General features: G+C 44.1%; 1 protein-coding gene across 1 annotated transcript in view; it reads left to right on the forward strand.

Moving 5' to 3' along the window:
• Positions 1–20,075, forward strand: part of SNX29 (sorting nexin 29) — a 557,276-nt gene that overhangs the window by 307,321 nt on the left and 229,880 nt on the right. Inside the window, exon 17 of the mRNA XM_038762809.1 lies at positions 66–182. Within this exon, the coding sequence (XP_038618737.1) occupies positions 66–182 (117 nt within the window). The remainder of the gene's footprint in view (positions 1–65; positions 183–20,075) is intronic.

A 20,075-nucleotide genomic window follows, 5' to 3' on the forward strand; every position in this document is an offset into this window, starting at 1 on the left:
TATAATTCTTTCCCTGAAGGAGTTTTCATTCTGGAGTTTAAATGTCTGAATTCTATGTCTTTCAGGTGGCAGAAATGCATGGAGAGCTGATAGAATTCAACGAGAGACTGCATCGTGCCCTGATAGCTAAGGAGGCACTTGTGTCTCAGATGAGACAGGAACTTATTGACCTACGGGGACCAGTAAGTACGAAAATATTTTCTATAAATCCATCAATCGGTGTATTCATTGAGCGTTTACTATGGGCAAGACACCATATTAAGTGCCTGGGAGAGTAGAAGAAAACAGACTTAGCAAACACGTTATCTGCCCATAATGAGCTTTCAGTCTAATTTGCTCCAGGCTAACTTGCAGAAAGGCAAGGTGCTGCAAAATATATTTGCCATTTGAAACCAATGACTTATATGATTTGTGTTCTGAAATGGTACTCTGAAGACTTTAGGTGGGCAAAGGTAGGAGATTAGTTTAGCGTAAATGGAATTTTGCATGGTATTTTTATGGTATTTGTTAAGCATTTACTATGTACCAGGCACTGTACTAAACTTGGGGTAACTGCAAGCTAATCAAGGTGGACACAGTCCCTGTCCCACACGGGGCTTGCAGTTTTAATCCTCGTTTTACGATGAGGTAACTGATGCACTGGGAAATGAAGTGACTTGCTCAAGGTCACACAGCAAACAGATGGCAGAGCTGCTATTAGAGTCCAGGTCCTTCTGACTCCAGGTCCATGCTCTGTACCCTGGGCCACGCTGCTTCTCATTGCTTGGTGGATTTTGAGAGGTTTCAGCTGGAAAAGGTTCTATTCTGCAATCTCAGAACAGAACCAAGATGATCTAGTGGGTGAAGAAAGAAGTTTGGGGAAAGAAAAACTAGGCTATTATTGTTTTAAGGTATTTGGTTAAGTGCTTACAATGAGCCCACATGGGGCTCACAGTCTAAACCTCCGTTTTATAGATGAGATTAACTGAGGCCCAGAGAAGTGAAGTGCCTTGCCGAAGGTCACACAGCGGACAAGTGGCGGAGAGCTTGTTTAAGCAATTAGACTTCTAAGGGAGTTCTCCTGAAAATGGTGGCTATCATTGTCACAAAATGGCCAAGACCCAGCATAAGAGGAAAATTGCAAGAAAACAAATCTGGTCCGTTTTGTTCTTGATGCCTGCACACATCATTTCTTCTTTCTAGGGTCTGTACTGCTTTTATCCTCCTAGGAGGACATCTAATTAGATAGGCAATCTTTCAGTGTGCTGCTGTGTCACTGAGGAGGCTGTTATGATTAAAGGGACTTCTGAACAGAGGTTCACAGGGTGATCCATAATCACCAATGGATTTCTCATCAGGCTGGTGTAGAGAGAAGGATCACCTAAATTGAAAACAAAGCGGGGTGTCATGAGGCCATCGACGTCCATTCAGATTCCCACACCTGTCCTTTCCACTGCAGAGCTGGGGCTTCCTGGTGTTTTCTGAAAATCCTCCGCAAGCACAAAGAACTCAGTTACCGTTGGTAACAGACCAAAGACCTTCTTGTATGTATTCAGTTACTGCTTCGATCGTATTTATTGAGCTCTTGCTATATGCAGAGCACTGTATTAAGCACTTGGGAGAATACAGTGTAACACCAAGCAGACACATTCCTTGCCCACAATGAGTTTACAGTCTCTGAAACTTCTTCAGTCTACTTAACCCATCAGAAGCGGGGTCACGACCCTAGGAGATCCCTCAGACTTTTCTCCTGGGTGAATTTTCTTCCGCCTAGACCACACCTCACAGCTCTTGCTGAGCCTCTTCTAGACTGTAAGCTTACTGTGGGCAGGCAACATGTCTACCTACTCTGTTATATTGTACTCTCCCAAGCACTTAGTACAGTGCTCTGACCAAAGTAAGTACTCAGTAAATAAGATTAGTTGATTGATTGAGCCAGTGCCTTTCCCAGTGGTGTCTAGATGTAAGGAAACCCATTTTTTTAAAAAAGAAATATGGAGCAAAGTCTAAGGTCAAGGAAGAATTTAGATTGGGAAAAATGGGAAAATATAAAAGAAGCATGACCTAGGGGAAAGAACACAGTCCTGAGAGGCAGATTCTAATCCCAGCTCCTCAACCTATCTGCATTGTGACCATGTGCAAGTCACTGAACTTCACCTTGCCTCAGTTACTTCGTCTGTAAAATGGGGATTAACACTTTGAGCCCTATTATCTGGAGCAGAGACTGTGTCCAACCTGATTATCTTGCTTCTGTCCCAGCACTTAATATAGCATAGCATCTGACACATAGTAAGCACTTAACAAATGCAATTTCAGAAAAATCCGATGTGTCTCTTCTTTCTTCATTCTGTTCCAGAAGCCAGATTGTTATCAGGGAGCATAATTATATCAAGCTTTAATTCAAGTCAGTGATTTTTCTGGTGAAAGATTTGAGAGTTAAGATGTTTTTAATAGTCTGTTTGTCTTACTTTTTATTTTTCTTTGGATTCACATTTTAATTGAGCCAGTGAATTTTACCTTGTGGAATCTGATTAGGTTAGGTTACTAAAATTCTCAGCTAGAAAAGCTTCTACTCTGAAGAATAAGTAAAATGGAAACAGTAAATTAGATGGTAAAACAGAGGTCACCAGAAATAACACATAATGAAAGAACAGAATGAAAGTAATTTGTTAAACATAGTTTTCCAACCGAGGGGGAAAAGAAATCACATCTCCATTTAATGCTAATGAAGTGCTATGCTTTTCATTTGTACATGTTGGCATTTAAATATACACAGTGGCTTTTTCATGACCAATTCATCTACAATAATTTGGGTAGCTTGTAATTAATCAATCAGTCATACTTAGTGAGTGCTTTCTGTGTGCAGTGCACTGTATGATGTTCTTGGGAGAGTATACTGTAATAGAGTTAGTAGACAAGTTCCCTGCCCACAAGGAACTTACAGTCTAGAGTGTTGTAGAGTGTTGTAAACTCTTTTGGTGCCACTGCAAGAGACAGAATGCTGTATGGGATGAATGACTTATCTGACCAAGTTTGGCATTCCTTCATTTCTTAAGGCAATGTGCTGCCTCTGTCCTTGCTTTCAATAATGATAATAATAATAATAATAATCATGGCTTTTAAGTGCTTAATATGTTCCAAGCACTGTTCTAAGTGCTGGAGTAGATGCAAGGTAATCAGGTTGAACACAATCCTTGTTCCACTTAGGGCTCACAGTCTCAATCCCCATTTTACAGATGAGGTAACTGAGGCCCAGAGAAGTGAAGTAACTTGCCCAAGGTCACACAGCAGACAAGTGGCAGAGCCGGGCCAGGCCCATATTCTATGACATGCTGCTTCTCAGTCACCCGATGCTCCAGTCTCCAGTTAATCTCCAGTACTCCAGTAGTATTAATGACGGGAGGTTATTTTCCATTTTGGTTTGTTTTCCTTTCATATTTTCATGATTGCAATGATTTTTGTATCTCTTGATATGGGATTGGTTGCTATACCTTGAATGAGGTCGATTGTATTTTAACAAAGAAAATATAACATTTATCCATGTGGCTGGCTGGACTCTCCCTAGTAAATGATGGATGATCCTTGTCCAATCATGAAAATTTGGGGGGCTGAGGACTGGTGAAAAGGATTGATTATAGGGCTGGTGGTTTTTCCCAGCGCCAAACACACTTCAATCTGCCCGCAGCTTTCCACTGGGACAGTGGGGGCAACGAGAGAGTAGGTGGGCAGAGTGTGTGCAACAATTTCACATACCAAACCCATCTGGGGCCGAAAGGATAACGCTGATGCTGGGCCACTGTGCCAGTGGTGGTTGCCACAGTGGCCTTGGCCACCCAGCCTAGCCGGCTACTGTCAGGATTCCAGTGGGTTGTGCCACCAAATGAGGTCCCCTGGGTGGTTCTTGACCACTAGAGAAGGCATTCATTCACCTGCTTCTGGCTGTTGGACCCTTTCACTGCAGGGAGGGATGGTTAGATTTATGGATACAATCTTCCCATCAGTAACTGTACCTTTGAACCAAACTACAACTATTTATGATATAGACACTGGAGAAAACTAAGGACAAGTTCCCTAAAATCAGTAAAGATTGAATAAAAGACATGTTTCCATTAAGAAAATCAATTAAATCAACCAGCGGTACTTCCTGAGAGCTTACTTTTGTGCAGGGCGCTCTACTAAGTGCTTGGGAGAGTACACAACAACAGAATTGGCAGACACATTCCCTGTCCACAATGAGCTTACAATTGTTTTCATGTCTTTCTCTCCCATAAGAGGGTAAGCTCTCTGAGCAAAGACCATGTCACAACTTTGTTTTATACTTCCCATGCTCTGACTACAATGTACAGCTAGTAGTCTGATTACTCTATCAGCCTCCTTGCTGACCTCCCTGCGTCCTGTCTCTCTCCACTCCAGTCTATACGTCACTCGGCTGCCCACATCACTCTTCTACAAAACATCCAATCCATCATCATCATCAATCGTATTTATTGAGCGCTCACTGTGTGCAGAGCACTGTACTAAGTGCTTGGGAAGTACAAATTGGCAACATATAGAGACAGTCCCTACCCAACAGTGGGCTCACAGTCTAAAAGACTGTGTTTCCCCACCCCAGTCCATGTTTCCCCACTCCTGAAAAACCTCCAGTAGTTTCCCCTCCACCTCTGCATCCAACAAAAAAACCTTACCATCGGCTTTAAAGCACTCAATCCCCTTGCCTCCTTCTACCTTATTCACTGTTTTCCTACTACAGCCCAGCCTGCACACTTCGCTCCTCTAGTGAGAAGCAGTGTGGCTCAGTGGAAAGAGCCCGGGCTTTGGAGTCAGAGGTCATGGGTTCAAATCCCGGCTCTGCCACTTGTCAGCTGTGTGACTTTGGGCAAGTCACTTAACTTCTCTGGGCCTCAGTTCCCTCATCTGTAAAATGGGATTAAGGCTGTGAGCCCCCCCGTGAGACAACTTGATCACCTTGTAACCTCCCCAGCACTTAGAACAGTGCCTTGCACATACTAAGCACTTAACAAATGCCATTGTCATTATTATTATTATTTATCAATCAGCTATACTTCAGGAACAAATTATTGTGGCATTCACAGCAGACTGCTGTTTCTGGAGACTTGAGTCCTGCTTCCTGCTTCAGTCAATATTATCAAAGTCATTTCTTTAGTGCTTACAATGTGCAGAGCTCTGCACTAGGCACTTGAAAGAATACAATGTAACAGTTTAGCAGAGTTGGTAGACACGTTCCCTTCCCTCAATGAGCTTACACTCTAGTCCCTTTGCCTCTTTGGCACCAGACCACTGAACTGGTGCACCTGGGCAGATATAAAGAAGAGGACTTGGGTTTGAATCCTGAATTTCCTTCCTTCTTTGAACATTTCATATTCATTAATAACCAGAAGATGGAATAATAGGGCTTACAAAAGCTGGCCCCGAACAATCTTGGGGAAAAAAGGTTTGTTCCACCGTCTGGTTGTTCAGGGGCTAAGGAATTCTTTTACAACGGGGTGTTCCAGCCCCCAAGCTAGGCTAGTTCAATCAGTCATTGGTATTTATTGAGCACTTACAGTGTGCAGAGCACTGTACTAAGCACTTGGGAGAGTACAATATAACAATAAATGGATACATTCCCTGCCCACCACAAGGAGTTTACAGCATGGAGGGGGAGACAGACAATATAAATAAATTACAGATAGATTCACCAAGCTGTTGGGAAATAAAAGGAAAAGCCACTGAAAAGGCGAGAGTCGAGAGAAACAGCAAGGTCTAGTGGAAAGAGCATGGGCGTGGGAGTCAAAGGACCTGGGTTCTAATTCCAGCTCTGCCACTTAATTTTTGTGTGACCTTGGGCAAGTCACTTCATTTCTCTGGGCCTCAGTTATCTCATCTGTAAAATGGGGATTAAGACTGTGAGCGCCACATGGGACAGGCATCAGCTGATCAGCTTGTATCTACCCCAGCTCTTAGTACAGTGCCTTTAACATAGTAAGCACTTAACAAGTACCATTAAAAAAAAAGACAAAAAAAAAAACCAAACACTGCCTGATGTTTCATCAGAAGGACTGAGGTGAAATTAAATCAAGTGAGAAAATGGTATTTATTGAGTACTTACTCTGTGCAGAGCACGATACTAAGTGCTTGGGAAACTATCATGCAGTGGAGTTGGTAATAATAATTATGGTACTTGTTGAGCACTTACTATGTGCCAAACACTGTCCTAAGTGCTGAGGTATTAATCAGGTTGGACACAGTCCCTGTCCCACGTGAGGCTCACAGTCTTAATCCCCAGTTTACAGATGAGGTAACTGAGGTCCAGAGAAGTGAAGTGATAGTCATAAGCACTATCCCTGCCCACAAGGAGCTTACAGTCTGTTGGGGGAGACAGACATAAAAATAAATTACAGGTAAGGGAAATAGTACAGTATAAGGCTAGGAATATAGGTGCTATGGGGATATGATGATTATCAAGATGCTCAGGGGTACACAGCCAACAGCATAGTTGATGCAGGGGGAGGGCACATTTGGGACTGTCCCAACAGCCCTTAAATCCCAAACATAAGAATCCGTCTCGAGATTGCTTGAGTTTAACGAGGAAGACTTAATAGGAGTGAATCCTTTATTCATGTAGCACTTTCAGGATATCAAATAATGAAACATCATCTCCGCAATACAACCTCATAACAGTCTAAAGTATTGCATTCCAAGTTTTGAAAATAAAAATTCTTCAGCATGCAGAGAGCCCACGTTTTAATTGCCTCCAGTCTTGAAGAGGCATATTTTTGAGGCAGCTTAAATGGAGCTATTTAAAATGTCTTCCCTGATTTGCAGTGATACACGAGAAGACTTTACTGTAAATGTTTCTCTGGGGGCAGAGCAGTAGAGGTTTTCAGTCCAACCACATCCTTCTGTCAGATGGCAATGGCCCTTCATAAACTTTAACTCTCACTTCAGGTTCTTTTTGAAAAATCAAGTGTCAGTATTTCGCCAGTTTTGTTCCCGAGGTTGAAATTTGATCCATTTGTTGAAGTTGTGGCTGAAAAGTCAACCCATTCCGGATGGCAAACCTAAAATACATTTCTTGGTTTTCAGGTTGAATCGGGCTTTATTCTCTCTCTTCCCACCCTCTATTTTCTGCCTTGGACATTGATTACTCTGGGCAAGTCATCTCATACTATTCACAGATATATCGGTCAGAATTTTGTGGGTCCGCCTGACTTTACGTAGACCATTTTTGAGCCCAGCCTCCAGATTTGTATCTTATGCTCTGGAAATTATGGAAAGTTCAAGGTTCCTCCACCTAAAACACCCCGGATTTTGGAAGAATAAGACCGTCAGTTTTAATGTGTGTTGCAATCTGTGCTACCGAGTGAAGTCCTCAAATAATAGTTTTAATTTATTCATGGGATAACATGTAAATGACCTCAAGGGTTACACAGAGAGGGGGCTAAGTAGTAAAATTGGCCACCTGTTCTCCATACTAAGCCATTTTGAAATGTGTGCTGCTGGGCATGGGGAAACGAAGAAAGAGAGCTTGGCTGGTTTAGAGCCGTCACCACTACTACAGAAATTACCTTTCCCTCTCAACCATTCGTGTCTGAGCAACGCTCACCCAAGTAGCAAGGAGCTGCAAAGGGAAAGGTGTGAGCCCATTGTTGGGTAGGGACCATCTCTATATGTGGCCGAATTGTACTTTCCAAACTCTTAGTACAGTGCTCTGCACACAGTAAGCACTCAATAAATACGACTGACTGAATGTTACACAGTACTTTCACAGACAAGGTGTCCAAGAGATTCCCTCTTAGAGACATCTCTGTGGGAACAGTCTCACCGTGGGAAATGTTATCTTTGGACTGAAGGACAACGCCACACCCGAGAATAGGACCCAAGAGGAATGGCGGTAGGAGGCAAGTAGAAATGAAAGACAGAGCAAAAAGGGACGCTGGAAAATTGGCACACAGGATGGAGAGAAGGCATCAGTTGGTCATATTTATTGAGCACTTACTGTAGTAATAATAATTATGGTTACTTGTTAAACACTTACTGTGTGCCAAGCACTGTTCTAAGTGCTGGGGTGAATGCCAGTTAATCAGGTTGGGCACAGTCCCTAACCCACATGGGGCTCACCCTCTTAATCCCCATTTTGCAGATGAGGTAACTGAGGCCCAGAGAAGTTAAGTGACTTGCTCCAGATCACACAGCAGCCATGTGGCAGATCCAGGATTAGAACGCAGGTCCTTCTGACTTGGGTCTGTGCTCTATCCACTAAGCCATGATGCTTCTCTGCGCAGAGCACTGTACTAAGCACTTGGGAGAGTACAATATAATGATATAACATATACATTCCATACCCACATCGAACTTACAGTCTAGAGGGGGAGACAGACATTAATATAAATAAAGTATAGATAAATGTGTAAGTGCTGAGGGGCTGGGAGGCCGAGTGAATAAAGGGAGCAAGTCAGGGCGTCGTAGAAAGGAGTTGAAGAAAGCAACTGGAAGGAACAGAAGGATTTATAAAAGAGGGTAAATGGGTAGGATGATGACGTAGGTAGGTGTATCAAATTGACCAGATCGTCTTGGATCAAAATTGGATAAGATCCACACATACAAACACACACAGACTTGCAAAGAGACATGGAGTGGAAGACGTATTCTTACGCAGTTACACCCAGGGGCATGCTCAGCATGGAGTCAAGTAGAAGCAGTTAGAGGCAAGAAGAAACAGGCTGTGAGTGTAATAGCTTGTCCCCCAGAATCATAAGATTAATAACGATTCAGAATCTGGACTACTGCATCAGCCTTCTCTCTGATCTCCCATCCTCGTGTCTCTCCCCACTTCAATCCATACTTCATGCTGCTGCCCGGATTGTCTTTGTCCAGAAACGCTCTGGGCATGTTACTCCCCTCCTTAAAAATCTCCAGTGGCTACCAATCAATCTGCGCATCAGGCAGAAACTCCTCACCCTGGGCTTCAAGGCTGTCCATTCCCTCGCCCCCTCCTACCTCACCTCCCTTCTCTCCTTCTACAGCCCAGTCCACACCCTCCGCTCCTCTGCCGCTAATCTCCTCACCTTACTTCGTTCTCGCCTGTCCTGCCATCGACCCCCGGCCCACGTCCTCCCCCGGGCCTGGAATGCCCTCCCTCTGCCCATCCACCAAGCTAGCTCTCTTCCTCCCTTCAAGGCCCTACTGAGAGCTCACCTCCTCCAGGAGGCCTTCCCAGACTGAGCCCCTTCCTTCCTTTCCCCCTCGTCCTCCTCTCCATCCCCCCCATCTTACCTCCTTCCCTTCCCCACAGCACCTGTATATATGTATATATGTTTGTACATATTTATTACTCTATTTATTTACTTGTACATATCTATTCTATTGATTTTATTTTGTTAATATGTTTGGTTTTGTTCTCTGTCTCCCCCTTTTAGACTGTGAGCCCACTGTTGGGTAGGGACTGTCTCTATGTGTTGCCAACTTGTACTTCCCAAGCGCTTAGTACAGTGCTCTGCACACAGTAAGCGCTCAATAAATACGATTGATGATGATGATGATGATGATAACGATGGTATTTGCTAAGCGTTTACTGCATCTCAAGCACTGTTCTGAGCACCGGGGTCGGTACAAACTAATCAGGTTGGACACAGTCCCTGTCCCACATGGGGCTCACAGTTTTACTCCTCATTGTACAGGTGAGGTAACTGAGGCCCTGAGCAGTGAAGTGACTTGACTAAGGTCACTCAGCAGACAAGTGGCGGAGTCAGGATTAGAACCCAGGCCCTTCTGACTCGCAGGTTCGTGCTCTTACCAGTAGGCCAGGCCGCTTCTCCAGAATTTCCACTCCTGCCGCCAACAAGGAAGGGCTAGGCAGTCCTCCTCTCGGGTAATCCGGACCACTAACTAATGGCAGCAGGGACTTTGGGAATCCAAAAGGTGCAGCTGGCCCACTCACCTGCTGCTTTGAGGACATTCTAGGCCGCCGCCTCTGCCTCCATCATAGTTGCCCCATAGCTGTCGGATATGAAGAGGGAGGGCTTTCCAGGCCAGAGGCAGGATCTGGGTGAGAGGTTGGTGGCTAGATAGATGAGATTGGAGGGACGGTGAGAAGCTTGCCAATAGAGGAGCGAAGTGTGCTGATTTGGGTTGCAGAAGGACACCAACGAGGTGAGGTAAGGGGGCAAGGTGATTGAGTGCTTTAATAAATGACACTGATACTTTGAGATTTGATACTGAACTGGGGTGCCTCGGTTCCCTTTCTTGTTTGGGTCAGTCATGTGTTAGGAAATGCGCAGCCGTGAAGGCAACAGCAAAAATATTGCGAGTAGAGAGAGAGATACACTGTATTTCCTCTCCGGGTGGAAGGCGAAGCATGTTTCAAACACTGGCGTCTCCTTGCCAACAATTAAGAGAGACACATTAGTTAGCTTCCAGATACTGAGGCATGTTCGAGTCTCGCTCAGCATAGCTCAGTGAATGAGAGTTTCAGTCACACACTCCGAGGGGAGAGTGACCACTCTCTGAACCATCGGGCAGGCAGGCTCTCTTTGAGCTCCGTTTTCCATTTTATCTGCCATTGAGAGCAATAATAATAACAATGGTGGCATTGGTTAAGTGCTTACTATGTGCAAAGCACTGTTCTAAGCACTGGGGAGGATACAAGGTGATCAGGTTGTCCCACTTGGGGTTCACAATCTTAATCCCCATTTTACAGATGTGGTAACTGAGGCACAGAGAAGTCAAGTGACTTGCCCAAAGTCACACAGCTAAGTGGCAGAGCCAGGATTTGAACCCGTGACTTCTGACTCCCAAACCTGTGCTCTTTCCATTGAGCCACAAATGGATCAAAATCCCTTGCAGGAATATCACATCAAAGTAAGCTGATATTCTTTGGGATGCAGATGCTGTACAAGTCTCAGGGCGGTACACATCTGTTAGCACGGTGGGATCAATAAATCGTATTTATTGAGCACTTACTGTGTGCAGAGCACTGTACTAAGCGCTTGGGAAGTACAAGTTGGCAACATTTAGAGACAGTCCCTACCCAACAGTGGGCTCACAGTCTAAAAGGGGTGAAGTTACAGTCTAAAAGGTGGGATGTTTCTCCTCCGGTGCAAGTAACCTTTCGTTTATAAACATCCGACTGGAAGGTGGCTAGCAGACTGCTTGGTCGTAGATGCTCATACCTGAACCCCCGGTGATTGAAATCAGTTGTTCTCCCAGAGCAAGCTTGTCTAGTTAAAGGAAGTATCAAGGGTAGTGAGATTGAAATGCGACTTTCTTTTTCTCCCTCCACTCCAGTGTCTATTTATCTGCCTCAGTATATGCCTTCCCCTCGTGAAGCACTTCAATGGTATCTCTCCTCCGAAAATCAGTAGTGGCAGAAGCGGAACAGTCATGAAAGATTCTGCTGTCACAAACCCAGATGTGTGCACGGAGGGGAGAGTACATTTGGAAGTGGGTCAGCCTCAAGGGATTACTGCGTAAGGAGAAAGGGATATTACCATAAAAATCTTGCTCTGGGGGAGGGAATGGTTTTTCCATTGCCTTCTTGCCTACACAGAGTTCTCTATCAGCAGGATAGACCCTCTAGGTAACCTCAAATACTCCCCTCACCAGCAGTGATCTCCAACACTGGTAGGCAACTGCCAAAGGTTTCAGGTTAGTTTTTTTGTCATTGTGTGGCTCATCAATCAATCAATTCATCATTTGTATTTATTGAGCGCTTGCGGTGTGCAGAGGAATCGATCAGTAGTATCTGAGCAGTTACCATCTGCAGAGCACTGTACTGCCAACTTGTACTTCCCAAGCGCTTAGTACAGTGCTCTGCACACAGTAGGCGCTCAATAAATATGATTGATTGATTGATTGAGAGAGGACAGTACAACAGAATTAGCAGACTCGTTCCTGCTCATGACAAGCTTGCAGTCTAGAGATGATCTGACAGTCTAGAGGTGATCTTACAGTCTAGAAACAAGTTTACAGTCGAGGGCACTGTGCTAAGCACTTGGGAGAGTAAAATATAACCACGTTGGTAGATTTGCTCCTTGCCCACAATGAGCTGACAGTCTAGAGAAGGAGACAGACATTAATAATTAATTAATTAATTAATGATGGCATTTATTAAGCACTTACTATGTGCAATGCACTGTTCTAAGTGCTGGGGAGGTTACAGGGTGATCAGGTTGTCCCACAGGGAGAAGCAGCGTGGGTCCGTGGAAAGAGCCCGGGCTTTGGAGTCAGAGGTCATGAGTTCAAATCCCGGCCCCACCACTTATCAGCTGTGTGACTTTGGGCAACTCACTTTACTTCTCTGGGCCTCAGTTCCCTCATCTGTAAAATGGGGATGAAGACTGTGAGCCCCCGCATGGGACAACCTGATCACCTTGTTAACCTCCCCAGCGCTTAGAACAGTGCTTTGCACATAGTAAGCGCTTAATAAATGCCATTATTATTATTATTATTAATTCCCATTTTGCAGATGAGGTAACTGAGGCCCAGAGAAGTTGTGACTTGCCCAAAGTCACACAGCTGACAAGTGGAGGAGCTGGGATTTGAACCCATTACTTCTGACTCCAAAGCCTGTGTTCTTTCCACTGAAATAAATTGTGGATACAGACATAAGCGCTGTAGGGCTGAGGGCTCATGGTGAGGAAGATGCAGGCTTACTTCCAGAGTCAGTCAGTCAGTAAGTCATATTTATGGAGTGCTTACTGTGTGCAGAACACTGTACTAAGCGCTTGGAAGAGTACAGTATAACAGTTGGTAGGCACCTCTCTGCCCACGATGAGCTTACGGCCTACAGGGGAAGAAATTCATTTAATATAGAGAAATAAAGTAGGGAGAGGTTGTAAGTGCTGTGGGGCTGAGAGCTCAGGGTGAGAAAGATTCAGGCTTATCTTCCAGAGGCATCCAAGCTCACCCATTCTGGCAGCTTCAGCATCAGTCCCTAGGATGAAGCGCCTAGGGAAAAAAAACATTTGGGCCCACAGAGACTCCCCTCCCCTCCCCTCTTTTATATACATTCTGTCACTAGCATCTAGCATCGTCACCTAATTCTAGATTTTTTTAAAATTTTTTGTGGTATTGGTTAAGCACTTACTACACGCCAGGTACTGTTCTAAGTGCTGGGATAGACAGGTGGCAGAGCCGGAATTAGAACCCAGGTCCTCAGACTCTCATGCCCGTGATCCTTCCACTGGGCCACACAGCTTCTCTGTTATGGCAACAGCTTTTTGGTGTCCTGGTGTAACAGGATCCTGTGGTTCTCATAGAGAATTGAGGCCTTTTTGGGTGGTGTGATGGCCACGGGCTCCTGTAATTTACTAGTCGATCTTCTTCAGGACACGTGCTTTGAGGCTGTCTGAGGGCTTTCTTGTGGTCAGGGAATGTGACCGTTTATTGTATTGTACGCTCCCAAGCGCTTAGTACAGTGCTCTGCGCAAAGTAACTGCTTTATAAATGCTATTGAATGAGTGAATGACTATCCATTTTGGCATGGCCCAGCTTTGAAAATGCAGGAATACCAGCCCAGTGCAGTATGGCCGGGCCAGAACGGGGTTTAATTGCTTTAACCTAGTCGCAGAAATGTCAGCTTCGGGAGCAGTTGGATGGCAGAGGTTGGAGGGAAGCGATGCCCCACACGATGACTTGATTATAAATGGACCAGAAAATCGTGGCAGGGCTTGCATCTTTAATTGCTCCTTGTCATTTATCGCTTGTAGACAAAGGCCGGAATTTGGGTGCTTTTCTCTAGCAGGGTCCTTTTTCAGCCTGATTTCTATGGGAATGGTTTGGTGGCTAATTGGAGGTTGTTATGATTGGTTTTGGAAGTCGTCAATTCCGACTGGTCAGTTTCGTCAGGGTATGATGAAATCTTTGTTCAGAGGCTCCTGGGGTGTCACTTCACTGCTTTATGGGGAAAGTGGCATTTCCAAGGGCCTTGGACACGGCCTGAACCAAAGCAGGGCAAGTCACTTTAACTTCTCTGTGCCTCAATTTCCTCACCTGCAAATAGGGGATTAAATTCTGCACCCACTGTCTTCGACTGGGAGCCCTACGTGGTACTGTGTCCGACCGGATTATCTTTTATCTGCTCCTGTTCTTAGTGCAGTATTTGGCAATCCGCACCCTCTGTCTTCAACTGAGAGCCCTACTTGGTACTGTGTCCGACCGGATTATCTTTTATCTGCTCCTGTTTTTAGTACAGTATTTGTTTTATGGTATCTGTTAAATGACCACTATTTCTCAGGCACTGTACTAAGCCATAGGGTTGATATAAGTTAATCAGGTTGGACACAGTCCCTGCCCACATTGGGTTTACCATCTCAATCCCTGTTTTACAGAAGTGGGAACAGAGACACAGAGAAGTTAAATGATCAGCTCAAGGTCACACAGCAGACAAGTGGCGGAGCCGGGATTAGAACTCAAGTTCTTCTGACTCCCCAGGCCCGTGTTCTATCCAGTCGGCCACGATTGTATTTACTGAGCGCTTATTGTGTGCAGAGCACTGTACTAACTGTTTGGGAGAGTACAGTATAAGGGTTGGTAGACATGTTCCCTGCCCACAACTCTAGACTGTAAACTCATTGTGGGCGGGGAATGTGTCTGTTTATTGTTCTATTATATTCTCCCAAGCACTTAGTACAGTGCTCTGCACACAGTAAGTGCTCAATAAATATGACTGAATGAATGAACAACGAGTTGCAGTCTAGAGGACATAATAAGCACTTAACAAATGCCACAGTTGTTATTATTGTTTAGTGGAGATGGGAGGATGCTTCTTTAACAGGCAGCTGAGCTGAGTAGAAGTCAGGGGGTCAGGCTGGCTGTCAGACTGTAAAACTAGTCCCCTCCCTTGAGCATTGTGTTTTCTAAACCAGTTAGCAGATGTACATTGTAAGAGCCACAACTTAATGTTAGTAACAAAGGAGCAGGGGAGTGTGGTTGGTGATTTAGCTTATCAGTGTGGATAAAGTAGTTTCTGAGGTACAGTAAAGGGAGAAGAGAGAGAGGAACAAACACAAGAAGGCAGCTTCCAGATTTCAATTCCAGAAAAACCAAAAAGAGTCAGTGGCTAAATTCCTCGTGTCATAAACTTTATTGGAAGAACAACTGTCGTCTGCATCCTTTTTTCCGTTTTTTCTCATTGCACAACTGAATGGGTCTGGAAAATGCATTGGTCTAGGGAGAGTTATGCTACCTTCTTCCTCCACTGTCTGGTACCCACTAATGTTGCCAGGATTATTTTGTTTGTAATGGCAGGGAGGATTCATTAGAATGCACCCAGGGCAGATTTAGTGCAGTCTGGGTTTCACAAAAGTGGAAAATAGTTTCCATAGTAGATGGGAGTAAGGGAAGGAAGGTGTTAACCCTTCGGATCAGATTCTCATTCAGCACCCTCTGTGTCTCTAATAATAATAATAATTGTGGCATTTGTTAAGTGCTTACTATGGGCCAGGCACCGTACTAAGCACTAGGGTGGTGAGAAGCAGCGTGGCTCAGTGGAAAGAGCCCGGGCTTTGGAGTCAGAGGTCATGGGTCAAATCCTGGCTCTGCCAAATGTCAGCTGTGTGACTTTGGGCAAGTCACTTAACTTCTCTGTGCCTCAGTTACCTCATCTGTAAAATGGGGATTAAGACTGTGAGCTCCCTGTGGGACAACCTGATCACCTTGTAACCTCCCCAGCGCTTAGAACAGTGATTTGCACATAGTAAGGGCTTAATAAATGCCATTATTATTATTATTATATTGTATATATGTATATATTGTATATATGTTTGTACATATTTATTACTCTATTTATTTATTTATTTATTTTACTTGTACATATCTATTCTATTTATTTTATTTTGTTAGTATGTTTGGTTTTGTTCTCCGTCTCCCCCTTTTAGACTGTGAGCCCGCTGTTGGGTAGGGACTGTCTCTATGTGTTACCAACTTGTACTTCCCAAGCGCTTAGTACCGTGCTCTGCACACAGTAAGCACTCAGTAAATATGATTGATTGATTGATTATTATTACAAGCATTTTGAGTTGGACATGATCCATGGCCCACATGAGACTCACAGTTTCAATCCCCACTTTATGGTTGAGGTAACTGAGGCACAGAGAGGTGAAATGACTTGCCCAAGGTCACACAGCAGACAAGTGGTGGAGCCAGGATTAGAACCCAGGTCCTTTTGACTCTCAGGCTTTTGCTTTATTCAGGAGGCCAAGCTGCTCTGGTGGGGGTGGGGGTTCCTGATGACTAAAGAGGAATTCTCTGGTTCTGTGAAAGAGAGGGAAGAACGGATAAGGGGGAAGGAGAAGGTCAAGGGAAGAGAGGGATAAGGAAGAAAATCCTCGGTTAGAGATGGGCTAGGGCTTTCCAGCACTTGGCAGACAGAGTTTGGAGAGGTAGCCCAACCTGGGCTGCAATGTTAATGTTAAGGGAATTTATTCCCATGCAACAACAACTCATGCACTGGGCTTCCATTGGTTCACTTTGGCCACCTGATTTGTAAGCTTAAATCAGAGGCCTGGGTTCTAATCCCAGTTTTGCCACTTGCCTGTTGTGTGACCTTGGACAAATCACTTAACTTCTCTGTTCCTCAGGGTCTTCGATTAAATATTCATTCATTCATTCAGTCGTATTTATTGAGCGCTTACTGTGTGCAGAGCACTGTACTAAGCGCTTGGGAAGTACAAGTTGGCAACATATAAAGACGGTCCCTACCCTCGCCTTTAGACTGCTAGCCCCATATGGGACAGGGACTGTGTTAGCTCCTATAGACAATAAGCTCCTTAGTAGTCAGGTAGTGTGTCTACCAACTCTGTTATATTATACTCTCCCAAGCGCTCAGTACACTACTTGACACAGAGAAAGCACTTACTAAAGATTACAGTTTGAAAAGTCTTCTAAATATATTCGAGTCAGGTCCCGGTCCATGGATGTAGTTGTGAAGAGCTGAATGTTCAGTGCCAGGAAGAGCTCTGTGAGGAAAAATTCCCCAGTCATTTTGCTTTTCTTTCTGAATTAACAGTGAACACAGCTTCATCAGCTGCAGATGTAATCATAGCACTTGTAATGTTAAAAATATAGCATGTACATGTAATTAGCAGTAAATGGCCCATATGCACTTGTGCTGATTGCTTGATCATAGTTTCTCATTAAAGGAAGCATTTCTACGGAGTTGCCATACTTCCCAGATTCCTTCATTATAAATAAGCTCAGCGGGGAGGGCATGGAATGGCCTCTCCTCGTCATTCCTGAGCTGTATCGGAGGTAGAAGTAACATCGTTTCGGGAAGCTGGGGAAGCTCTTGGTTTGGAATGCCATCACACTCATGCTCTACAACTCAGTCATTAGTCAGATGTTGATATATCAGCCTGGCAAGAAGCCTTTATTTTCATAATATCCACTCTAGGGCCAGTAAACTGTTTCAAATAAATTCGGGCAAAAATGCAATATTGGCTCCCCAAATATTAAGGCAGCTTATGTTTGCAGTGAGGTCCTTAGGCCTGATTAAGTAGAAAAGAGAAACCAAAGCAACTGGTTGTTTTTAGTATTTTTCACACCCTATGCCAGTCGTAGGTAATTCATAAGGGACATGGTCGATAGTTTTATTTTTCTATATATTCAAATACAAGCACATTCCCTGAAAGGTAGTTTTCTGTGATCACTGGGTGTCTTATGAAAGATTCTCTATGAGGAAAGCATCAAAGAGAGTATATCTTCCTGGCAATGCCTAATTTAATAATGTGGGAAAATTTGATGGTGTTTGGTGGTATCTTTTAGTGGAAGGAATACCACGTTAAGAACCAGCGAGTCTGGTTTGGACCCTGCCTTGCCATTCGACGTGGGGCTACTCACAACTCCCGGGAGCCTCAGTCTCTCGGCCAAATGGAATGGTATTGATCCCTTTGGGGATCTAAGCGAGATAATTTGATGTCCTTATGGACTGTGTTATGGAATGACTGGCAATTTTTAGTCTGGAATCTTAGAGTTTCTTTTCTGAGGCCAGTGAGGGGCTGGGGAGTGAATGAAGAGACCATCGAGTGTTGGCAAGAGATAGTCAGATCTCCCTCATATGTACCCATGCTGCTTGAAAACCTGTAAAACTCTCATTAAAAAACAAGGGAGAAATGAAAATGTCCTGCCACATTACTTATTTAGCCTGGTTAAAACAGACAGTGAGCTAGTTCAGTCCTCTTGGCTGAACAATCCAGTGAAGCAGCCAGCCAACGTCTCCGTTTATCAGTGGCCAACCCTGCTAGCTCCCACTCTTACACATTCTTAGACAACCTAACAGGGTATTTTGGAGCTCAGAGTCTGGACCTGCTGATCTGAGAGGAGCCCAAGAAAGTATCCAGTCCATGCCAAATTCAGGCAAAAATACGAGCATCAGGAAGACATTATACCATTAAAATTGTATCATCTGGCGTTTTCCAACTGGAAGGTGCTAGTAACTGGCATAGCAAACATCTCCAACCAGCAAGTTTGGAATATATAGTAAGAAAAATTACAGTACTTGTTGAGTGCTTACTATGTGCCAAGTGCCAAGTACTTGGCACTATGTGCCAAGCACTGTTCTAGGTGCTGGGGTAGTGGATAGAGCTTAGAATAGTGCTTTGCAGATAGTAAGTGCTTAATAAATGCCATTTTTATTATTATTATTGTAGAGCATGGGATTGGGAGTCAGAAGTTTATGAGTTCTAATTCCAGCTCTGCTACTTGTCTGCCTTGTGACCTTCACTTCTCTTGGCCTCTGTTGCCTCTTCTATAAAATGGGGATTAAGACTGTGAGTCCCGTATGGGACAGGGACTGTGTCCAGCCTGATGACCTTGTATCCACCCCAGCAATTAGAACAGTGCCTGGCATATAGTGCTTAACAAATATTTTTATTATTAATCAGGTTGGACACAGTCCCTGTCCCACATGGGGCTCACACTCTTAATCCCCATTTTATAGATGAGGTAAGTGAGGCCCAGAGAAGTTAAATGACTCATCCAAGTTCACACAGAAGACATGTGGCAGAGCGGAGATTAGAACCCAGGTCCTTTTGACTCCCAGAACAATGCTCTATCCACTAAACCACGCTGCTTCTATATACCCATGAGTTTCTACCCATGTAGAAGAATACATCTATCTATGTATCTATCTATAGATATATATAATATATCTATAATATCTATTATATATATTATATATGTGTGTGTCTATATAGTATATGTATATATGTACACCTGTATATGTAAATACATATGTATATGCTTTTATTCAGCTATTCTTATAGAGTTGCACCATTTCCTGCTATATCCTTATTCTACCTTCTGTTTTTAGTATTTGTACATCAGTTTTCTCTCCCTCCACTCCCAAATTGTAAGCTCCTTATCTTGAATTGTCTTATGCTGTCGAGCTGTCTCTGAACCATAACGACTCCACGGACATATCTCTCCCAGAACGCCCCACCTCCACCTGCAATCATTCTGGTAGTGTATCCATAGTTTTTTTGGTAAAAATCTGGAAGTGGTTTACCGTTGCCTTCTTCCACGCAGTAAACTTGACTCTCCACCCTCAATTCTCTTTTATGCTGCTGCTGCCCAGCACAGGTGAATTTTGTCTTGAGGGGAGGGAATATGTGTCTAGCCTCTGTAGTGCACACTATCGATAAACTAATGTTATTTATTGAGCACTCACTGTGTTCAGAGCACTGCACTAAGGTCTTAGAAGAGTACAATGTAGTAGAGTTGGGAGACAATCCATGCCCTCGAAGAGCTTACAATAATGATAATAATAATAATTACGGTATTTGTGAAGCACTTACTATCTTCCAGGCACTGAAGCGCTGGCGTAGGTACAAGATAATCAGGTTGGACACGGTACCTGTTCCACAGAGGGTTCACAGTTTTCATTCCCATTTTACAGATGAGAGAACTGAGGCACAGAGAAGTTGTGACTTGCCCAAGGTCACACAGCAGACAAGTCATGGAGCGGGATTAGAACCCATGACATTCTGACTCTCAGGCCCATCTAGTGGGGAAGATTGGCATTAAAACAGGTTACAGGGGAAGCAGCAGAGTGTAAGGATGTGCACATAATAATAATAATAATAATAATAATGGCATTT

This window comes from Tachyglossus aculeatus, chromosome 21, assembly GCF_015852505.1.
Source record: "Tachyglossus aculeatus isolate mTacAcu1 chromosome 21, mTacAcu1.pri, whole genome shotgun sequence".
NCBI classification, from domain to species: domain Eukaryota; kingdom Metazoa; phylum Chordata; class Mammalia; order Monotremata; family Tachyglossidae; genus Tachyglossus; species Tachyglossus aculeatus.